At 42.8% G+C, this 21,687-nt stretch overlaps 1 protein-coding gene across 3 annotated transcripts in view; it reads right to left on the bottom strand.

Moving 5' to 3' along the window:
* SLC2A9 (solute carrier family 2 member 9) overlaps window positions 1-21,687 on the bottom strand; it is a 293,866-nt gene that overhangs the window by 236,262 nt on the left and 35,917 nt on the right. Inside the window, exons 2-4 of one of the 3 annotated variants that reach the window (XM_066573278.1) lie at window positions 18,235-18,309; window positions 5,255-5,314; window positions 4,006-4,104 (exon numbers count right to left, since the gene is read on the bottom strand). In XM_066573278.1, the coding sequence (XP_066429375.1) occupies window positions 4,006-4,104; window positions 5,255-5,314; window positions 18,235-18,264 (189 nt within the window). In that variant the 5' untranslated portion in view covers window positions 18,265-18,309. Of the gene's footprint in view, window positions 1-4,005; window positions 4,105-5,254; window positions 5,315-14,564; window positions 14,702-18,234; window positions 18,323-21,687 lie in introns of those variants that run through there. The other 2 variants (XM_066573277.1, XM_066573279.1) reach the window with 2 other exon arrangements.

The following is a 21,687-nucleotide window of genomic DNA, read 5'->3' as shown; positions in this document are numbered from 1 at the left end:
TCCCTCTTCACCAGGGAGATTTCGTGCTGTGGAAGGATGCAGGAGCCATTACGGGGAAGCCGCCACGTGCAGAGAGCGGGCTCTCCGGGTGTCCGTGCCGTAGGTGGAAGTGCCGACAGCTGCTCCTCCGCTCACCGCTACCGCTGGGAACGTAAGGGTGGCCTGCTGCCGGGTGAGAAATGACCTTTTTTTGCTTTGAAGTAGCTTTTAGAAGCCTCTGCGCTCGGAGCACCTTAGTTATGCGGCCATCTTAGTGCTCGGTCAGGCCACGCCCCCTGTAAACAATTTTTATACGTTTCAATGCTCATTAAAGCGTTGAAACTTGCACCTGAACCAATTTTTATTTTAACTGGGATGCCTCCAGGCCTAGTTACCAATTAAGCCACATTAACCAAAGCGATTAATGGGTTTCACCTGCCCTCTTGGTTGGGCATGGGCTATTTTTCTGAGGTACATTAGTACTGTTGGTACACCAATTTTTTGGGGCCCTCGCCTACAGTGTAATCCAATTAATTTTTTGCCCACCTGCATTACAGCTGACGTTACATCAGCTGTGTTGGGCACTGCAATGGGATATATTTATGTACCGCCGGTGGCTTCCAGGGAGCCACCCATGCCGTGGGTCCACGCGGAGTTGTAACTGCATGTGTCCACTTCTAAAGAACCCCAGTCTGACTGGGGCATGCAGTGTGGGCCGAAGCCCACCTGCATTTAATCGGACGTTACCTCAGCTGTGATGGGCACTGCAATGGGATACATTAATGTACAGCCGGTGGGTTCCAGGGAGCCACCCATGCTGTGGGTGCACACGGAATTCCCATTGCGGAGTAGTACCTGCCTGTGACTATTTATAAAAAACCGCGGTCTGACTGGGGCATGCAGACACCTTGACAGAATGAATAGTGTGTGGCACATAGGTTCCCCATTGCTCTGCCCATGTGTGCAGCTCCTGATGGCGGTGGCACAGGATTATATTTCTCATTGCTTCTGTACAGCATTGTGGGCTATCGCCCCGCCCCTTTTAAAGAGGGTCACTGCCTAGCCGTGCCAACCCTCTGCAGTGTGTGCCTGCGGTTCCTCTGGCAGACGCACTTATAAATAGACATGAGGGTGGTGTGGCATGAGTGCAGCTGAAGGCTGCGCAGGGACACTTTGGTGTGCGCTGTGGACACTGGGTTGTGCGGGGGGGGGGGGGGGGGTTGGGCAGCATGTCACCCAGGAGAAGTGGCAGCGGAGTGTCATGCACGCAGTGATTGTGCTTTGTTGGAGGTAGTGTGGTGCTTAGCTAAGGTATGCATTGCTAATGAGGGCTTTTCAGAAGTAAAAATTGTTGGGAGGGGGGGGGGCCCTCTTGCCGCTATTGTGGCTTAATAGTGGGACCTGTGAACTTGAGATTCAGCCCAACATGTAGCCCCTCGCCTGCCCTATCCGTTGCTGTGTCGTTCCCATCACTTTCTTGAATTGCCCCGATTTTCACAAATGGAAACCTTAGCGAGCATCGGCGAAATACAAAAATGCTCGAGTCGCCCATTGACTTCAATGGGGTTCGTTACTCGAAACAAACCCTCGAGCATCGCGATAATTTCGTCCCGAGTAACGAGCACCCGAGCATTTTGGTGCTCGCTCATCTCTAGTCAGCAAGCATCTCTAATAAAGTTCCCATTCAGTGTATATAAAGGCATTTACCTTAACTAAGTGAGTGCATTAGAAACAAACTCAATAATTTACCCCCCATCCCATGTCTCCATCAAGCGACTGGAAAGAGTTGCGTGCTGGTCATAAAGCAACCAACGGTATCACTTTATGTCCTGGAGTAAATTAGTTAAGAAGGGCATCTTACTTTCTACCGTGTTTCCCCGATAGTAAGACACCCCCGATTGTAAGACGTATCGGGGGTGTCAGGGGAGTCGGCCAATGTAAGCCGTACCCCGAAAGTAAGACATACCGTAGAAGAAAAAAAATCATTACTCACCTCCCCCGGCGTTCTGTCGCGCTCCGGCAGGATGTCGCTCGCTCCTCGTCCCCGGCGCAGCATTGCTTTCTGAATGCGGGGGCTTGAAATCCCCGCCTCCAGAAAGCTAATACACACGCCGTCAGCCAGTTACAGAATGGCTGTGATTGGCTGAAGGCGCACGTGGCTTCAGCCAATCACACTATTCAATGACATCATTGAATGGCTGTGATTGGCTGAAGGCGCACGTGGCTTCAGCCAATCACACCCATTCAATGATGTCATTGAATAGTGTGATTGGCTGAAGCCACGTGCGCCTTCAGCCAATCACAGCCATTCAATGCTGTCATTGAATGGCTGTAACTGGCTGACGGCATGTGTATTAGCTTTCTGGAGGCGGGGATTTCAAGCCCCGCATTCAGAAAGCAATGCTGCGCTGGGGACGAGGAGCGAGCGACATCCTGCCGGAGCGCGACAGAACGCCGGGGGAGGTGAGTAATGATTTTTTTTTATTATAAGACATACCCCGAAAGTAAGACATAGTCTGGCTTTTGGGGATAAAAAGAAAGTAAGACACTGTCTTACTTTCGGGGAAACACGGTATATACTGTTTCCTTTTTACATCCTCCGTGAGTGATTAATTTTAACACAGGTATCAGCTCTGAATAAAATATGCTTTAAATGAAAACTTAATTTTATAATAAAAAATTCCCTTCAGCAAGGTTTGTCTAGAGAAACAGATGCTTATAAAATCTATCCACACGGGCTCTTCTGTCCCAGTAGGTCAGGTTAAGATAACTGGACTCCTAAGGATATTTAGGAACTTGTGAGGAAACCTTCTGTACATAGGGGACTATGCTGTAGTTATGTGGCTATGCAAGTATTTTATAGAACACCAGCCAATGGTTATTTGCTCCCATAGTGGCACTACAGGAGAATTGGACACTGATTACCCACCAGATACTAGCTGATCGCTGGGGGTTCTGCAAAGGGACACCCTATGATCAGCTTATTTCCAGCGGAATCTCTTTAAATATAAATGGTTTGTCCAAAGTGGAAAACCTCTTTAAGTTAATTCAAAAGTATATTAGAAATATATACATCAAAATCAGTGAAATGCAGTAAATGAACTAAAATATGTGTGATGGCTACACAGAATAATTCTGTTGTAGTGGTTTCTAAGACAATAAGGCTCTTCTCACATCTGCATTGCGGATTCTTTTTACAATGACACCAAAATGCATGCATGGGTCCAGTGTAATGTCCGTTGTGACCTGCAGTGGCACGTGGCACTGGACGCTAAGGGAGAAACATCTTCCTTCTGTTATAGTACTGATGATCTTGGCTGAGCTATCGTCTCGGTCAGCTTATCAGTATCTTTATTAGGGTATTTATTCCAGTTCCTCTTTATGGAGGATGTCAGTAATATATCTGTATACTCGTCCTGTTCTATGGTTAGGTGCTCCTGAGTGTTTCTTGTAGGACCATCCTTTTGGGACTCTATTGTCTGCTACTCTGGTTCGGACTATTGTCGCTCTTGAACTCGGACCTTTACTTAGCCATTTGGATTGTCAGTCCCACTCTGTCCTTATTTGTTCTCTGTCCTACCTTTTTTATCTAAGGACTTATAGGGAATCAGTTTAGGTTCCAGATGTGGGTGTGCCCTTTTCGGGCCTGATGCCCCGCTTTATTGGTAGGTCTGGCTGAGGCAGATCAAAGAAAAATCCTAGGCCACTACTCTGTGTGTACCTCCATCATTTATCTTGTCTCGGACGTCTACTGTAGCAACCTCGCTATCCCCTGTAGGCCATTCAGTTGGTCAGTTTCTTCCACAGGACTGGAAGTCATAATGATCAGCTCAATTTGAATATCATAGCACTGTCTAATGGACACTGACTTAGCATGGGGTATATCGGTCTCCAAATGCGGCACTATTTTTCTCGTCATAACACAACAAAATCTGCTACAAAACCTCTGACACAGATGTGTAGAACTTGTTCTTTACACATTAAGCCATTATACGGTAGCTGCTGCAGTAAATCCAGAGTACTTACTGATGAAGGTGCGTTCACTACAGATAAATTAAAACCATACAGGAAGGATGATCCCAGAGCACCAACAAGAGCCGCCATTATCAGCTTCCATGTGAACTCCTAGATACAAATAGAATTTTTTTGTAAATGTGACAAAAAAAGAAATGAAATGGTACCATCATTTTAAGTAGCTAATGTATAAGAAATGGTTTCATTCATTTGCAAATATTTACAAATGTATGGAATAAAACACAATTTATTGTTAATGTTATATGATGTTTAAACTTATTTGATGCTTTTGTAGTTATAACCACGTACACTCAATGAGGGTCAATGGGAAATACCCTTTGTACAAAGGCCCATTTGCAAACTAGGGGACTTCCGTAGAGTTTTTTTAATCTTATCTAATTATTATGACTGTCATAGGAACATTTATGTCACCAAAAACTGGTCATCTGAATGAATGTATTGGAATCCAATGCCTCAGATGGTTACAATTTTTATCATGGCCCGATTACCTACATAAAAACGCTAATGTGAACGAGGCCTTAAGCGGTCTTCACATTACATTTTTGGCTCCGTGCTCTTTGCCTCAGGTTTCCATTTTCTATGCCAAAAAGTACATAGGGATGTAAACTTAGATAGAGCTATAGAGGGTAAGTGCTTAAATAGACAGCCGCATGCGCAAATATGCTCGCCGCTACGGAGCATATTTTTGCATGAACAAGTTAAAATTCTTTTATTTTTGTGTAGTAATATCATGGGAGAAACAGTCTTGTTAAAGCGAAACCATGGAAATCAATGTTTTTGTTTTGTGACATTTCGTGGGCGTGAATTTTCATGCCCGCAAAAAATAAGAAAATCATTTCAGGGCAAGGCATAGACCACTTTGGTGTCTGTTTCACTAAGTTTTCATTCCTATCTGTCTTTTTAGCCGAACTGACGGGATAGAAAATAAGTGAAACGGTGGTCTTTATATCACACTTAATCATATGCTTCTGCCCAGGTTTCCGCAGTTTTCTGACGGAGAATGGGGTGGACACGAAAATGTAAGGTAAAAAGAGCCTCACTTAGAAACTATTAGAAATGTGGAGTATGTTATTTCAACAAACTTTGAGAGCATTTAAAAAAAACTGCAGGAGGTCTCCTCGACGGGCTCTGTGCGCTTTTAACGTTTTAGAAACCACTTTTTAAAAGGATGAGGCAATTAGAATTGACAAGGAAATGTTCTCTGTAGCTCTTTTCTGTTAGACACAATGCGATCACTTACCGTTTTAGAGCTTTCACTTTTCACATTGATGGGTTGGTCCATTTTTTTATTTTCTTTTTCCTATTAAAGTTAAAACAGCTTTAGTATTCTGTTATGTAGATGAAATATACCAGGGGGTATCCTCTTCTAGTTGGCGTGGCGTGACTAATACAGGCTTCTGTTGCTAGGTGAAATCTGCGGGACCCCTTTTGAGGCGATATGCCAGCCGTCGTTGTTGGGGAAGGTTATGTTCGGTTCCAGTGAATTTTTCTTTTAAAAAAAGTTGTTCAGTTTTTCGCCTATTTTGTGATGGCTGATTCATACCAAGTACATGAAGCTGTGAAATTTGGTTTCCTTTTCCAATGCCCAAAGCACTTGTAAAAAAAAAAAAGGCGCACGGAGCGAGATTGGGTGAATATAGAGCGTGAGGCAAATGTTTCACCCAATTTTTTATCAAAAATTGCTTAACATTCATTGCTGTGGAAGCAAACCGTTGACTGGTTTTTCCATGACAACGCACCTGCTCATAGAACACTGATTGTCATTCAATTCTTTATGACAATCAGCATGAAACCCTCCGTATTCACCCATGCAACCTTTTTTATGAGTGCTTTCAGTATTGGAAGAGGAACCAAAATTTTACAGCTGCACGTTGTTTGTAGGAAATCACAAAATAGGTGAAAAACTGAACAACTTTTTGAGAAAAAAAAAATCACTGGAGCCGAACATAACTTTTCCCAACAACATCGGCTGGCATACCGCCTAAGAAAGGCTCAGCAGGCATTCATCTAGCAACAGAAGTCTGTAATATCCCACCGGTCATAAGAAGATTCCTGTTTCTTTTGGGTACCCCCTGGTACATACATTCTAATTGTGAGACAGGAAAGTAACTGCCAATTTTGCCAGTTTACAATGTTATAAATACCACTAAGATGACAACTAAGAAGCCAACAGGGTGTAGGTGAGATGGAGCATCTCCATCTGTCCCTAAAAGGGTCTATTAACCCCGCAGACACCAGTATTATAAATGGCATATGATAGATTGGGCTGCTGTTACAGATTGTGCATCGTACACCTCTGGAGGACCGTGGACTGCACCTATTTTTTCATTCTAAGACAATCCAGTTGTAAGGGAGAGTTCTTTTACATGTTCAGACATTTCTGTCCACAAGGGACAGTATTCTAGTAATCAGTTTCAACAAAATATACATAATACACCTACTCAGATAAAAAGAAATGTTTTAGAACACGTTTTTTTTTATCATACAACAGGAATTTTTTCATTGTGCCATTGATTGATTCTTATTAATTGCAGCTGCAATCTCTATTGCACTGTATACACTGTATTCCATGGCTGTTATTTTCTGTAGGGAAGTACTAAAAATTTTAGTTTTTTCTTACCTAATCTAAGGATCTGTTTAAAGAGGATGTGTCATGTGGTTAAGTTAGTGCGGCTTTCGGCATAGCTCTGCAGCCATGGCCCCACTGACTTCTTAGGTCCAGCTCCCAGCACTGTCAATGTGTCAAGTGAACAGTTCCCTCCGCGCACTCTCAATCAAGTCCAATGCCATTGATATTGGCAGATTCATGGTGCCAATAGCTGCCTGTCCAGGCGATTGGAGGTGAGTATGAAAAATAAGAATTATGATAGAGCCAGGGGGGCTGCAGCTATGAAACCAGACTAGCTGACTTTACACCATAATAAGTCTTCCTTAAACTGAAAAATGATGTGGGCCATAATTTATATACTCAATGTATAGAAAGTGAAAACATCAGAATCTCCGAGGTGACAAATAAAGTACATGTATTCAATTGTAAAGTCGGTATGGTTTATTGCTGTTTAATGATAGTATAATGTTATTTTCTTTGTAATGGTACTCTCTCTACAAGAAGGAGCTAGAATGGAGAAACCGAGCTGGGGAGGAAGAAGAGACAGGAAGTAGTTGAGAGAGGTGCTTGGCGCAGGCCGGAGGTTACAGCAGGAGTCTCTCCTGGTGTACTGCAGCGTTGCAGATACAATCCTAGTGAACGTTCCCTCTGGGAGAAAGAGAAAAAGCCATTGAAAAGCTTGCAGAATATGCCGAGAGCAGCTAAGCTGTGGACAGAGGAAGAAGGGAGTCTCTTCTGGTTTGTGTTTCAGGGCTGTGGTAATTGCCCAGCGAGCAGTTTTCCATAGGGAAACAAGGTATCTTATGCTGATGGACCTAAAGAATGTTTAGTGAGACAATTAGGCCTCATGCACACGGCAGGTCAAGATTCCGCCTGAGGAATCCCTAATGGAAGCCATCCCTAATTGTGGCAGGTGGCCCTGTATACCTGTGTGTGCAGGCAGCCTTCTTCGCCAGTGTCCACATGGACCTGTCTTTTTCCAGCTTCTCTGTACTGCGGATCATCCACACGGTCACTGTCGGACATGCGCAGTACAGATATTTTTTTTAACTGCTGCTTTTCCCGTGATATTGATGGCCCGTCCGCAATATCAATTGCGGATGGGTCAAATGGCTTGCATTGGCTTCAATAGAAGCTGTCCATGCTGGAACCACTGGAAAATGTAGCATGCTGCGATGTTTCATCTGCGAGAAGAAACCACAATTTATTTCCGCTCGTGTGCATTACGCATTATTTTTCCATAGCATGCTATGGAGGGTTATTGCTGCAGAAGCCAGAGGCGGATGTCCGCTCCAGATTCCGTAGCAAAAGTCCACCCATATGCATGAGGCCTTATTGTTTATTGCTGATCCCAGTCAACAGGTCTAGAACTTTGATTAAAAACCATTCTTACAGAGACTCTTGAACTTTATTGACATAGTGAGTTAGCCGGGATTACCAGTCACAAGTTACCGTATCCTGTTTTACAGTTAATAAAGAATTGTTTGCTCAGTAATGGCGACTTCGGCACCCTATGTCCGTCAGGTTGAAATCAGAATAGCCCCAAACCTGCTGCCTGTGATCACTTACACAATTTTACCAACATTCCCCCTATATAAATCACTATAATCCGATCTGTTATATGAGGTAAAATTATTGAGGACGGTTAAAATGGCAGAAATTACAGACAATGTTAGAAATAATAGAGAAGCCGGTTAAGGAATGTAAAAAGCTGGTTTTATTCCCCACGTATTTGTTACTAAAGTAACATTACATACAGTAAGTGGCGTAATCTGCAGTAAAAAGTAGCAGTTAACCTTGGAAAAGGTTAGTGCAGAAGTGAAGTCTGTGTAGAGGATGAAGAATGTAGTGAGATGAATGAAAATGACCACAATTATAGATATATGTAAGTAATTGGTGCTCTTTTATGCCTCACCATGGAAACCACAAACAGAATGACGAAGAATATTCCAAAGATTAAGGCAAGGTCATTGTCTTTCGCAAGGTCACTTCTTTGATGCTGAGAATATTATAAGGATCGCATTTAGTACATGTTATTTTCACCTTACTGTACTATTGGAGAATTTTGGCAGGGGCGTATATAAAAAAAATAATAAACTACGGCATTCTCCATCCTATGCCTTGCTCTCCTTCTAGCCAGGATCATGTAGAATGATGCAAGCGGCACGATGACATCATCACGCCACCTGCATGGCAGAGAAGGCACGGGACGACAGAGCTGAAAGCACTCTTCTTCCTGCAGTGCTGCTGTCATAGTCAATTATAAGATGCAGATACAATCAATTTCAAAGAACGAAGACTAGATTAATCCCACCCCTGAGTGGGCCCTCCCAGAGTCAGTGGGCCCCAGCACCTACCCAGGTGCTGATGCCAGCCAAGGCTAAAGTCACAACAGGATCCTTGTAAAGCCAATTATGGGTTCTGTTTAGAAATGAATTCACAATAGATACCAGTGGTATCCAACGGGCCGCTTTAGCTTATAATGAGGCCTGTGGGCTTCAGTTGTGGTGTCTGTTGTTGTAATTGCAAGAGTAGAACTTTATAGACATATATGTAATGTATGATGGCACTGGGTTCATTGGAGAAAAGGTCCATTTACACGCAAAGATGATTGCTTAAAATTCATAAGAAACTGACAGTTTTGAGCGATCATTTTGCATTCGCTACTAATGGGCTAATCAGCCCATTAGTAGCTAACTAGCTTCGTTTTATTTAGAGAACAGCAGGTCGTCTGTTCTCTAAACACATCACTTTTGTTCTGCGGCGGGCTGCTGGCTGCACACAATGCTATCAGCGCTGCCCGCAGAGAAACAGCATGCCGTCTTTCTTATCAGGGACGGCGGATTTTATGCTGAGCTGAACTCAGGGATAGATGAAGAGTGCATGATGTGCACATATCTACACAACGGCTATCGCTCAAAAGCCGTAGCTCGGACGAATTTTGAGCGATAACCGTTGCGTGTAAATCAGCCTAGACTTATTTCTATGATCTTCTAATAGGGCATATGGTTGTCCCATCAGAATAACCTTTTTATCTCTTATTTGTTCTATGTATAGGGTGATAGGAAAAAGTTTTCTCTTTGTTCTAGATGTCACCTATTAATCCATATTTAGAACGCTGAAGGTTTGAGTGCTAGCCGATCTCTTTAACATTACAGCACTCATGGTTTCTAACTGCAGGTTGTCCCAGTTTGAAGACAGCAAAACCTCTGTGAACCATCACACTACTACCACGTTGGTCAGTGATTGCTAGCCTTTCCACCACCCGAAGCCAAGGCTAAGTTCACTGCCCTAGCCATGTATTTAAATGCACACTAACTTTTCACAAAACGAATGCTGATCTAACAGCCTATATTTGTATCATCAATCTTATAATATTCACTTTTTCTTCTTTAGATCAAGTTTGAAAGTGCCTTTTACTAGTGGTCCCCCTTCCAGCACCTTTTCAAGCATTTGGTTTCTCTAGTAACAGGAGCATGAGGGCACTGCTAGTTTCAATATGCAACATAAGCGCAGGCATTCAGATTCTGTCTTGCAGATGATTGGAGTAGGTCTATGCAAAGCAGAATGGTCAATGTGGGAGGGGAAGTCTTCTCTAGTATATTACTGGCAGGATGGATGACTTAGGACACCCCCCACCCATGCAGTCACTACGAAGAGTCCAAGTGTCAGCCATGTTTCTCTGGCGGTGATTTGCAGGGGAGAAACGCTGCCGTGTAATAGCATTATAAGGCTGCGTCCACACGGGGCTGATTTCCAGCAGAATGTCCACAGCAGACATTCCATTGCAGATCAGCCATGGAATGCCTACCTCCAAACCAGCACCGTTTGGTGTGGGTTGTGAAGCAGGTTCCATCACGAATTGCCGTGCGGAATTGACCCTCTCATTGAGAGAAGTTGAATTCTGCAGCGGAGATGCCAATATATATTTGACATGTTGCAGATTTGAATTCTGCGCCACAAGTCAGTTTCCGCACAGGTTTTTTGCGGGTTATTTACGCAGCCTGGGGACGAGATTCTCAAAATCTCATCCACTTTTCTGCTACTGTGAATGCAATTCGCTCCTTGTGAACCCAGCCTTAGAGGTTGAATATCATCGTTTCTATAAATGGGATAACAGTTTGAATTGTGTTGATTTAAGTTTTGTCTAATTTTAGATACGACTTACAAATCAGAAACCAGTGAGACAAATATGCAATAATAAGGTGACATCTGGAAGGGGCAAATTCTTTTCGTATTACTGTAATCACATTATGTGTCTTGCCGTTTTGACAATTTGAACTTCTGGAATTTCCTTGTTCTGTTTTCTTTTCTGAGCCTTTGACGTTGATCCATTTGATCCCTTCCCTCAGTTGATTGCCCTTCTGTACAATCACAATGCTATTTTCCTAACCCTCAATTCCCAGTACACCCTACAGCTGCAGCCTCAAAGGGTCTTTATAACTGAGGCTAAATGCTGATCATTTGTTACGTATGACACTGCTCCTGGCCTTCATTGTTAACCACTCGTAATGTTCAGTATGGATTTTACGAGAACATACAATTTTTTTATATTATTTTTGTAAAGCCCTATTTATATCAAGAAATATAGTGTTGTGCTCTTGATCTCCCGTTTGATCTACAATGAAGTATGAGAGAGTGTGTAAGAAGTGATTAGTGGGTTTCCCTTTAAGAAACAATTGCAGAGCGTTTCTTCAAACATAGAGTATGACTTTACTTTTTCACACAACAGTGGCACAAATTCATGATAGTAGCAACACATGAGTAGTACAGCAGGCTTTATGGTTACAGTTCTCACTAGGTGATGCAATACACATATGGATTATAGGTCACACTTAGTGACACAAAGCACTTGTTACCTGACAAACTTAACTTTGCAGTAACTTTTGAGCGGTCCTTTCCATTGGGTAGGGAGACTGTACCATACTTCATGTGTCCTACGGTGTCCTACTGTGTTGTGTGGGCTTCTGAGAAGTTATTTCCTACCACAGTCTGCCTTACTAAGGATTACTTGTGGGGTTACATTGGCTACTTCATACAGATATGAGTCCTCGTGACCGCTGGGTCACTACTTTTCACAGCATCATTCCTAACAAATGTGCATATCACCTACCCTGTTTCCCTGAAAATAAGACATACCCTGAAAATAAGACATAGCATAATTTTCCAGAATTTTTGAGGATGCAAAATGATTTTTCAGGCTTTTTTAGGATGCCTGAAATATAAGCCCTACTCCAAAATTAATCCCTGCTAACAGTTAATTTAAAAAAGTCAATTTAAATAGTGTCCAGGCAGCTATACATGTAAAAAAGTTAAACCTTTTTGAACAAAAATTAATATAAGACACTGTCTTATTTTTTGGGGAAACACAGTAACTCACCACACAACAGTATGGTTCCACCACAATGACAAGAATTCAGTAGTATAATTGTAAAAAATATGTAATATTTCACAACAGGCAACTTTTTCTCTCTACTCATGAGGAGGGGTACTCTCTGTTCGTTTGGATTAATCTCTCCCTCTAACATTCACCGGTCCACTAGTGTTACAGGACTAAACCACACAGGCTATTTTACAGGCCACGAGGCAGCCCACCAATCTCCATCTATCCATTGGTCACTATCTCTTTCGAGACTGAACTCTACATCTACAGCTTCAGGACTGAGGTTTGCACAGCCCACACAGTCTTGGTTTCCCGCAGAGTTGTCTTCTTTAAGTGCTGAAATCTCCCACCCATAAGACACCTATAAGACACCATGTCCCAGCCAACTCATCTACTGTTCCTCTAGGACAGCATTCTGGCTCCAATGTGCCATGTCACGCTGGGTCCTTATATCCAGCGCACCACAAAAGTCTCTTAGTTGAAGTTCAGGGATCCACTAAACCGCTTCCCCACAAGCATGCCATCACTAACTTTAGCAGTAACCACACTTTAAATTTTCTAAAATGTACAGAATAGGTGATTATAAGCATTTTTGCAATAGGTTTTATCAGCCTATTCTGTACACTTTTCATAGAAAAGCCCTATTCAGCTATGCAGCTAGGTGGAGGCGGTGCTGAGATATCCATTTTCAGCTTACTTCATAGTTGACAGGGAGGTTCCGTCAGCACTGTGTCTGCACTGTTATCTCTAATGCAGGCACAGTGGCTTACATATACCACTATAAGAAATGACTGCCTTTAGTTTTATTACATTTATATATAGCTTTTCACCATAGTTTTCTCTACTGGCATCTTTTTTTATATATTGCTCTGGGCACTGTGAAAAGAAGCCATTCCTACTCACAGCGCACCTATGCCCTGGCGGATCCCATGCACTGTTAGGGTCTCAATGCATTGGGTTGTGACATTCATTATGTCACAGAAGGGCTGGGCAATTCATCAAATTTATTTGATTAATCGTCATTTTGCTGAGACACTTTCATTAAATTTGTGAAATCAAGATGAGCTAATATCAAGCTGGGGAGACGTGGAGTGTGTAGGACGCCGGGGAGGGTTTAGAACAGTATGTGAAGGCTGTGTGTGCATAGTACATGGGTGTTGGATGACTACGGGTGTGTGGATAGTAAGCTTCCAGCCCAACAATATCCCCCTACGTAGACAAGCTCTACTGCTGTCAGAGATCTGACAGATTTTGCAGACATCTCATGTGGTTCCACTGCACTCACACCAACTGGGGCCAAACACTGTCCACAGCTCTACACAGGAATGGAGTTTCTAGAAGACCAAACTCAATAAAGTACCTTATATTTAAAGCCCTCTGTTCTCAAACTAAGGGCGTTTTCACACGACTGTATGCGTTTATACATTCCGCCGTACGTGCCGTTAGATCACATGAATGAAAAATTGCTGCGGTCGAGTCCCGATCTTTAGCCGCGTATTTTCTGCTATTCATATGGGTGACTGCTGCGTATTAGCAAAAAAATATGTTCAGCGCGGAAATCCATTGATCAGCAGAAATCCTCAGAATAACTACAAATGCTTCAATAGAGCCAGCTGTCTTCTTCCCAGCATTGCACACAGGAAAACTCCCTCCCCCTCCTCCCCCCCCCCCCCACTTCTATAGAACTCTATGGAAGCTTCCTGCGTATATCGGCAAAGGGTAGGGCAAGGTCCATCTTTGGACGTGCTGCTATTTTTCCCGTCACGATTTTTTTACATGCCTAAAAATCGTTCATTTGAATGAATTCATTGGAATCCAATGCTTCGGATGGTCATGATTTTGGGGCGATTTTTTTTTTTTTTTGACGTGGCTAAACAGCTGCCTATATATGGTTGTGTGAAAAAGGCCCAACATAGCCACCCAGTGGTAACAGCTAATATTACAGCATAAACTTTTATATACTGTATTGCATACAAACAATACCAAAAGAGAAGACAGGAAACATATTTACATAGGCAGACAGCCACACTGGTAAGGGGGTGTTTTTACACGGAACGATTATCAATAAAAAAAATTGTTCAAACGAGCAAAAGTGAACGATAATCATTCAGTCTAAACACAAGCCAATCCGTTTCAGGCAAGCATAAAATTCATCGTTGGCTCATTCACTTATTTTTTGTTTTAAACAGTCCTCGCTCAGTTGTTCTCATTCACTTATACAGCAAATGTGAAAGACTGAATGACTTCTCGATGACATTATTCGATCATTTAAATGATAAATCGGCTCATCGAAAAGATCCCGAATAGGTAGTAAGGGTTACCTCTTCCAAGCACACAAGGTCTTGACAGTGGCAAGCATAGGAATGTTATGTGCAACAGTGCAGCAGGTCGCAACCTACAAAATGGCGGCAGTAGCACTGATGCAGTAGTAGCGTAGTCAAGAACAAAGCCAACAATCCCCAGCAAGAGACCAGTCAGGATGCGACATGCCAGAGGACAAGACAGGAGCGTAGTCAGAAATGGAGCCACAGAGGTCAGAGCCCGGAGTACAACTGGTACCGGATGAGTAATCCAAAGAGTGTGGTAGACGTGACATCAAGGAGCAAATCAGGAGGCAGGATCCGGGTCAGTCAGGAGTCAGAACCAGGAGCAGCAGCACAAGGTAAGCCTGTACAGGGTATGAACCTCAATCAGCAGCAGCAGAAAAGGAGGAAACAGTCAGCTGCCTTGAAAGCAGACACGGAGCCAGGGAAGCGTGCCAGGACATGATACAGGAATGCCAAGTGTCAAATAGCATCACAGTGCCATGTGCTACATTGCATACAACGTACTGACAATTGCTGGCTTACGGATCTGTGTGCAGAGCCCTGCAGACAAGAGAGGTCAGGAGCAACTCTGATCTGGGATCTAAATTAATTTAAGCGACTATGGTTGAGTTTGAATCCTATAAGGGATCTGATCTGGGATCTAGAATAATTAAAGGGCTGGGTGTGGGTCTGAATTCATTTAGGGGGTTGATGTGAGGCTTGACTTAATTTAGGAATCTAGGATCTGAATCAATTTTTGGATCTGGGATCTCATTTAATTGTGGGTTCTGACATCTAGGATCGAATGTATTCTTTGAAATTTGGTTTACTCTAAATTAATTTGGGGGTAGGACATCTGGGATTCTGCTGTTTGTGGTCTGAATTAACACTTTGGTCTGTGGTCTAAACTAGAGATGAGCGAGCGTACTCGCTAAGGCAAACTACTCGAGCGAGTAGTGCCTTATGCGAGTACCTGCCCGCTCGTCTCTAAAGATTCGGGTGCCGGCGGGGGAGACCGGTGAGTTGTGGGAGTGAGCAGGGGGGGAGAGTGAGAGAGAGATCTGCCCCCCACCGGCGCCCGAATCTTTTGAGACGAGAGGGCAGGTACTCGCATAAGGCACTGCTCGCTCGAGTAGTTTGCCTTAGCGAGTACGAGCGCTCACTCATCTCTAGTCTTAACTATTTGTGATCTCTGACATATGAGGTCCGAATTCATCTTGGAGTCTGAATGAGTTGTTGAGTCTGACCTCTGGAGTTTGAAGTTAATGAGCTATGTCTTGCACATTACTTGTTTTTCTCTTTTGAAAAATTATACTTGATAAGGGTTCCACAAGATCTTTTTCCGGGGGGTTTCTTGATATTCAAAAAGTTGAAAAACCTAATATAAGTTATGCACTTGAGAAGGGAACACAGACGTCACAATGCACTGAACAAACTAACATGGAAAGGAACGTGTAGTGTTGGCTGATAGTAAACTGAAATGTAACAATCGGTGCCAGGCAGTTTTTGCCAAGGTAAATAAGAAATACTTCAAAAGGCGTCAAATGCCCATGATAACAATATAGTTTTACCTCTACACTCTACACGCTGTCTGACTGCTGATTTATCAGAGAATACCACTTAAGAATGAAATTGCAAAGTTCGACCAAATTAATAAATGGGCTGGGTGAACGGTAGTATCCAGAAAGATGACAATTGGGTTTTTTTCTTTTTGCAAAAAGACCTTTAGGGATGACCTAAGCAGACATCATATACATTATGATGATTATATCTTGTACAATAGCTGTACATACTAAAGTGAATCTCCATGTTTTATCAGCATGGTGTTTTAGGTCCAAAAATTGAAAGTGTGAAATCAGCTGCAGATCCGCATCCACCACCTCATTAAAATCTGCACCAAATTGTGTGCATTTTGAATCAGATTTTCATGCAGATCCACACCAAAATTCACAGCATAAATTATGCTACGCGTTTTGGTGAGGATCCTCAACAAAATCCGCTACGTATGAACGTACTCTTCAGTTTATTTCTAGATAAATTATTAAATATGAACCCTACACGATACAATCACTTATACTAACTAAATAGTACAGGTGATTGTGATAGAAAGGGTTAATTTGAGGTTATTGGTGATGTTTCTCACACTGATAGGAGAGCAGGAGATAGAGGCTGTTACAGCACTCAACTGCCAGGCACATTTGTTACTACAAAGAACTTTCCCGGCTAGCCCTACGAGTGGCTGTCAGTCTAATGACGTCTCAGGACCAATCAGGTCTCAATGATGGCGCCGTAACCACAGGCTGTTGGTAGCAGCCTATTTTGGGTGTTTCACCTGCTCAGAGGGACGCAATTACTCACTGAGTGAAGTACATAAATTTACGTTGCTGCTGCACCAAATCCAGCCAGCACCGATGTAAATTTACAGTGGGCGGTCACAAACATGTTAATTATATGTCTATGGTTGAACAGCTCACCAAAATACCAGAAAATCCATAAGGGGGCACACTAATGCGCCCCTAATGTAAAAGGTCCAATAGAAGATATCTCCAATTGGAACAAACTTTGGAGCCAATAACTAGTATCTATTTCATATAGGTTGATTCACAAATAACCTATTGGAGCTAACTTAGATTTCCTGTGTCTCCTATGACAGCTTCACAGATGCCACCTTGCAATTAAAAGTAGACATGCACAAGTTCTGCTTAGATGGAGGGTGGACCTCAGAATTAGTTCTTTTGATGAGCCCAATGAACCCGATTCCAGCACTGAATAGGTTACAAGAAGTAAAAGAACATCAATCAGCAGCCGCTTGCCAACAATTTCCAAGCTGTTGCAGTTTTTCCTATACTGCACAGAATAGATGCAAATTGAAAAGCAAAGGAAAACACGGGGATCGCGACGAACTATAAAAAGATCAAGGTATTTACTGGATTTACTGAGTACAGGGTTCATCAAAGGCAAAATGCCATTGAAAGTTAGCACAGCTTATTGTTTAAAGTGGATTCATGTGATATCCCAGACCAGGTCTAAGGGCCACATTGCCATACTGAACCACTTCAAAGGGCCTGAGACATTTATGGTATATCCTAAGTATATGATATAATAAATCGAAGTAAGTTCCACTTCCAGGACTATCACCTGTTGGGAGAATGGGGGTCACCTTACCCCTCAATCAGCATTCCAGAGAGGAGGAGACAATGCATGTGGCTCTCTCCATTGTGGATGATGGATGTAAAGGTAAAGGCCTGACATTTCAGCAGTCTTATAATCTACAATGGAGAGAGCTGCCTGTATAGGATGCCTCTAACTCATATACTCATTTCTAGAGTGCCAAACAGGTCGAGACTGTATTGTCCTAATATATAGGAGACCCAGACATGGCTACACAGTGCACCCTTAGTACTTGTCCTAATATATAGGGGACCCAGACATGGCTACACAGTGCACCCTTAGTACTTGTCCTAATATATAGAGGACCCAGACATGGCTACACAGTGCACCCTTAGTGCTTGTCCTAATATATAGGGGACCCAGACATGGCTACACAGTGCACCCTTAGTACTTGTCCTAATATATAGGAGACCCAGACATGGCTACTTAGTGTACCCTTAGTACTTGTCCGCTCCTATTGCCCTGCTGTGTGCCACTACCCTTCACCCTCATATGTAAGCTAGATGTGAGCAGCAATGCATAGATATTTCTGTGTCCAGATGATTGGGACCACCCAGAATGGTATCGGGTGGGGGTGCATGATGTGCACCCCTGTGTTAGACTAAAGACATAGAAATAATAATAAATGTATAGTATAGAAGTATCCCTTTCATACAGAATATTCTTTGAATTCATTCAGTATGCTATAGATACTATTCAATCCTTCTAAACAATGACAGCTAGAAATCCCCATTAGGAGATCTTCCACATACCAGTTGGTTGACTTCGATTTCTTGTTTCATTGTGTAATGTGTCCTCACGCTGCTTGCCAAACGTTATAAAGAAGCCTATGAGTAAGACCGAAATAGAATTGTGCATTAATCATTAAACATATCTCCTTTTATTGGCTACAATCTCACGGAATTATTTTTCATAACGATAAATCATTAACAATAATCAATATGAAGCGATTTGATTTACAAGGATTGCAAGCAATTTCTTAACCCTTCTTAGTGACGAAGCCTGCTTGCACCTTAATGACCAACTAATTTGACAGGTTTTTTTATCATTACATTCCAGGAGCCATAACTTTTGAATTTTTTCATTGACGGAGCTCTATAAGGGCTTGTTTTTGCAGAATGAACTCTAATCTTCATTTATGCAATTTTTGGGAACACATAAGATTGTGATTGCTTTTTATTCCACTTTCTTTCTAAAGGCAAGATTAACAAATTCTGCAATTCTGGCATGCTTTTTATTTTTAACAGCGTTCACCGTGCTGTATAAATGTGTTAAATTAATTCTGCGGGCTAGTATGATTATGTCAATACTAAAAATTATTTTTGTTTATCTCTGAATTCAAAGACCCTAATATTTTTTAATTTTTTTGTCAGGATGAGTTGTACATTTTAAGAGTACTATTTGTTGACCCATGCAACAGTTTGATCACTTTCTATTGTATTTTTTGTAAGGCAAGATAGACAAAACTGGCTATTTTTGCCATTTTGTGTCTATTTATTTATTTTTTTCATGACGTGCACTGTGCAGGTTAAGGGCTTATTCAGATAAACGTATATAGGCCGGGTATTCACGCCGGCCAATATATGGCATCCCTCTCTGCAGGGGGAGGAGGCTGGAAGAGCCTCCTCTCTGCCCCTCGGCACTATTTGCAATGAGAGTAGGCAGGGTGGGGGTGGAGCTAAGTCTCGGGTGTTGGAGCAGCCCCTGCCCTGCCCCCTCCCATTGCAAATAGTGATGAGGGGTGGAGAGGAGGTGGAGAGGGGGCGGGAGCTCAGTGCACTGCTCCCGGCTCTTCCAGCCACCTCTCCCTGCAGAGAGGGACACCGTATATCGGCCAGTGTGAATACGTGGCCGATATACTGTCGTCTGAATAAGCCCTAAATAACATACTAACTTTTTCTCTGGGTCATTACATACGCAGCAATACCACGCATGTTGCTTTTATTTTTTTTACATAGCAAATTGGGAAAGGTGGCGTTTTGGCATTTTTATTTTTATGATTTTTTAAACTATCTTTTCATGCTTTTTTAACTTTTTATTTTTGTCCCTCTAGGGGACTTGAATATCACCATATTTTATCATTCTTCTAATACACTACTATGCTTAAGTAAAGCAATGCATTAGAAAGCCTATGAGATTTAGCTGGCAGACCTGGAGGCTATATTCAAGCCTCCAGGTGCCATAGCAACTCATCGGGACCCCGCAATCACATGCCATGGTCGCACTGACCATGGCATGTAAACGGTTTAACAGTGGAGATCAAAGGTTACAGCAATTGGCAGCCGAGACCTGCGCCAGGGTACAGATGAAGCGCCATCAAAAGACGATGCTTAAGAATAAAGCTCCTTAACGGCTGCCGTCAAGAGACGTATGAGCGGTCGTTATGGGGTTAAAACATGGTATATAATAGACATGGAGAAGTCAATCTCATATTGACAGTCTGGACAAGCACCAATACCTAGACACAACTTTACTATCTGGTTTATAATTGTCACTATAACTTGACAAAGGCATTAGCTTTTGACTATAGTCATAGCTAGGCTTTTCTACACGTGGACAAAGATTAAGTTCATTGTCCTAGCCCTTTATCTATATACCCTCCAATCAGTACCAGGAGTAGTCCCACTAGCCTCCTGCAGCTATGCCTAAAAGTAGGTCCATGCAGAGCCTGTATTGTAGATCCTATCATAGACCCTATAGATTCCATAGACTTGTGAAATATCACTGCATGTAGCTATACTGGTTCCATGGTGTTACGCATGGGTTCAGGATATGACAGAGAACACAGAGGCATGAAGATACAATTTGTACTATTTACTATTAAATATTAGTAGATTCTAAACAACTGGATTTGGCAGAGAAACAATTAAATTAGTTATATAACAATGTGTTATCGAACCTGAAATTCTATCACAACTAGAATCCTCCCTACACTCTATTGGTTATAAGCAAACACTACACTCTATTGGTTATAATGACTTAAAGGGGTTGTCCCGAGGCAGCAAGTGGGTCTATACACTTCTGCATGGCCATAATAATGCACTTTGTAATGTACATTGTGCATTAATTATGAGCCATACAGAAGTTATAAAAAGTTTTATACTTACCTGCTCCGTTGCTGGCGTCCTCGTCTCCATGGTGCCGACTAATTTTCGCCCTCCGATGGCCAAATTAGCCGCGCTTGCGCAGTCCGGGTCTTCTCCTCTTCTCTATGGGGCTCCGTGTAGCTCCGCCCCGTCACGTGCCGATTCCAGCCAATCAGGAGGCTGGAATCGGCAATGGACCGCACAGAAGCCCTGCGGTCCATGAAGACAGAGGATCCCGGCGGCCATCTTCAGCAGGTGAGTATGAAGACGCCGGACCGCCGGGATTCAGGTAAGCGCTGTGCGGGTGGGTTTTTTAACCCCTGCATCGGGGTTGTCTCGCGCCGAACGGGGGGGGGGTTTAAAAAAAAAAAAAAAACCGTTTCGGCGCGGGACATCTCCTTTAAGTAAGTGTAAACTCTCTTTGAATACTTCCATGTTGTAATTACAAAGGTAAATAAGTCTGTATCCTTATAGTCTAATAGTACGACCTCCATTAGTGGTTCCAGTACCCCACGCTTCTTGAGGAGTACTCTTCAATGCACAACAGGATAAGTGCTGGCAGCAAAAGTCCTGAGCCCAAAATAGTGGTGGTTGATCACTTAAGAGCAACTAGGACTGAACTTTAACTTTTAAGTATGCGTGCTGTACTCCTGTTTTAGAGACCGGTCTCTCTCTACTTAGAATTTTTGTTTTAGTTCAGCATCAGTTCAGTAATCAAAATTTGCCAATGATGTTCTTGAAGATTTCCAAGAGTGGTGCATAGCTTAGCTGCCTCATTTCACTCCAGCACTGATTGATCATTACAGGATATCACTGATGAACTGTTGCTGTAATGGCCCTGTTATGCAGACTGATTGTTCACATTCCCATATCCAGCATGAATCTGAACGATTATTGTTCAGTGTAAATGCATGCACCGACTGAACGGCGAAGAAGAATTCATTCCCTTCTTGTTCTTTGTTCAGTTTCTGCATGCAGAAAACTGAATGACAGATCAGCCCATGTAAACGGGCAGTCGTTCACTTATGCATGACTGCTCGTTTATTGTGAATGGAGACGCTCGACAGGTCCTCCTACTTAAAAGGCTTGAAGGACCCATGCTCACTCCCTCTATGCCAC

The sequence above is a fragment of the Eleutherodactylus coqui genome, chromosome 7, assembly GCF_035609145.1.
Source record: "Eleutherodactylus coqui strain aEleCoq1 chromosome 7, aEleCoq1.hap1, whole genome shotgun sequence".
NCBI classification, from domain to species: Eukaryota; Metazoa; Chordata; class Amphibia; order Anura; family Eleutherodactylidae; genus Eleutherodactylus; species Eleutherodactylus coqui.
The sequence above is the reverse complement of the archived record's forward strand: the minus strand, read 5'-3'. Positions and strand labels throughout refer to the sequence as shown.